The 2,341-nt window shown below is 56.1% G+C and overlaps 1 protein-coding gene across 1 annotated transcript in view; it reads right to left on the reverse strand.

Moving 5' to 3' along the window:
• LOC130575445 (dedicator of cytokinesis protein 2-like) overlaps positions 1–2,341 on the reverse strand; it is a 46,064-nt gene that overhangs the window by 31,034 nt on the left and 12,689 nt on the right. The window contains exon 22 of the mRNA XM_057369339.1: positions 47–158. Coding sequence (XP_057225322.1) covers positions 47–158 — 112 coding nt within the window. The remainder of the gene's footprint in view (positions 1–46; positions 159–2,341) is intronic.

The raw sequence follows: 2,341 nt of genomic DNA on the forward strand, positions 1-2,341 counted from the left end.
CCCAGCCAGTGGCCCCCTCCCACCACACCCCCGAGCTGAGCCATACCTGGGAGAGCAGCGTGGGACCCTCCAGCGGGGATTTCATCAGCTGGTTCAGGGCGAAGAAGAAGCGCTGAAGCGAGTTCTGGAACTCGGCCACCTCCTTCCCCTCGTAGAGCCTGCAGTGGCCAGAGTCACCCTGCTGTCACCCCGGTGCCACCGTGCCACACATCTCCCTGCTCAGGGGTCACCTCCCATCCCAGTTAATCACACTCTACCAAAATTAACATTTGGACCCATTGTGGTGAGCCCTGGAACTATCATAGCTCTGTTGCAGCCACAGACCTGTTCACATTTTTGTGGGGTTTTTTTGTTTGTTTGTTTTGTTTGTTTTGTTTTGTTTTCTTGTTTTGTTTGTTTTGTTTGTTTTGTTTGTTTTGTTTTGTTTTGTTTTGGTTGGTTGGTTTTAGGGCTTTTTTGGGGTTTTTTTGTTTGGTTGGTTTTGGGTTTTTTGGGTTTTTTTTCAAAAAGAGGCCTCTCTTCTATGATTTCCCACCCAAAATCCCTCTCAGAGCAGCTCAGCACCATCCCGCTTGAGCAGGAACCTCCTGAGCCCTCCAGCCCCGCTCAGCTGGACCAGAGCAAACCGAATGAGGGGATTTTAGCCACGGAATGTTCAAAGCTGAGGTGTGATCAGGAATAAAACCACYGAAATGGGCCGTGTTTGAGGTAATTCCCTCATCACTGACACCAGGCACGCTCAGGCATCAGCTGGGTAAGGAAATCCTGGAATTTTAAATTTTAAACTGGTTTGGGCTCCACCACAGCAGAGCCCCGGGGGGACAGYGAGCGCTGGCAGCGAAAGTTTTGTCACCAAAAAGCAGAAGCAGCAGGGAGGAAGCAGCGAGGGACAGACACCACCACGGTGACATCGSGGTGCTGGGTGGCCCTGAGAGGACACGAGGTGTCCCAAAGTGGAGGACGGGACCCTCAATCATCCTTTCAGCATCCCGGGCTCCTCGCAGGAGCTGCAGGCGCTGCTTGCCCGGCTCCGGAGGCAGCGCAGACAATCCCAGAGCCGGCAATCTGCRGCAAGCGGCTCTAATTACAACCCAATTCCTGTCGATTACAGCCTGTACAAATTGCAGCACGTTCAGAGCACTTAGAGGATCTGAGGAGCCCGTGTAACTGCACGCCGAGATTGCCGAGATAAAGGGAAGCGATATAAAATCGCTAAATGTCCTCGGGGATGTCTCTGTTCCAGGCAAACTCATTCGCGGGGCTGTTTGCAAACGCGCCGCGTAATTAATTCCTTCTGCCGGGAGCGCTCTGAGCTGGGAATCTGCTCCGGTAGGAGGGAGAGGCAGGTGCTGGGTGGGATGTTCTGGAGCACCCCAGAGCCCCCACAGGGACCCCAATACATCCCGAGCTTGGGGCGGAGAAGAGAAAACCACAATTTCCCCAAAAAAAGCCGCCAGCCGAGCCACAGCCCCTGGAAACGCGGCGATCCCGCTGCTTTCAGTACCAGGAGCCCTCTCCATGTGTGGGTGGGGGTCCCTCACTGCCCACCCTGTGCGAGCCCTTCGCTGTTCCCTCAAAACGCTTCGGTTTTCGGCGCCGTGTACGAGGAACGAAAGAGGAACGGCAGCGGTTTTTTCTGGTAACACCGACGGCCGTGCTCTGATTTCCTCCTCTCCCACGCYGGCCCCGAGGAGGGCTGCTCGCCCCATCACCCAGCTGGGATGGGAACCTCATGCCCACGGGGAAAAAGTGAAACCAGGTCCTGTGGGGGCTCTGGAGGTGCCTGGAGGTGCTTTGAGCTTTGAGCCATGGAGGTTCCCATCCCCTTGCTGTGCTCATCACAGTGGGGTTTGGTTTGGAAGGCACCTCACACACCCTGGAATTCCACCCATGGATRCCTCCCAGCGATCCTAACTGGGCTCCAGAAAACCTTCCCACCACARTGCCAGCCACGCAGGGGCACAGGCTGCTCAGAACATTTTGCCACCTCCATTGTGGGAGGATTTTAAGAGCTCCTTGGAAACCCCCCATCAGGGGTGGCTGGGGCAGAGGTCACTGCAGGGCACGGTCACTGCGGGGCATTTGGGCTGGAGARTGGTTTGAGCTGTCCCATCTCGAGGTGGACAGCACTGCCCACCCCCATGGCAGATCATCATTGCTCCAGCAGCAGCCRGAGGATGGGATGCAGCCAAAAACTGCTGGAATCCTCAGAGAGAGGATTCACAGGGATGGAGGGACCAGCATGGCCATAGGGTGTCGAGAGCAGTGGTGACACCCTGGGTGCCACAGCAGCCAGCACCAGCTGGGTTGAGGTGACACTGCCACAAGCCTGGGACTGATG

Source organism: Malurus melanocephalus, unplaced genomic scaffold, assembly GCF_030028575.1.
Source record: "Malurus melanocephalus ecotype Western Australia unplaced genomic scaffold, MMel_1.1 scaffold_107, whole genome shotgun sequence".
Taxonomy (NCBI): domain Eukaryota; kingdom Metazoa; phylum Chordata; class Aves; order Passeriformes; family Maluridae; genus Malurus; species Malurus melanocephalus.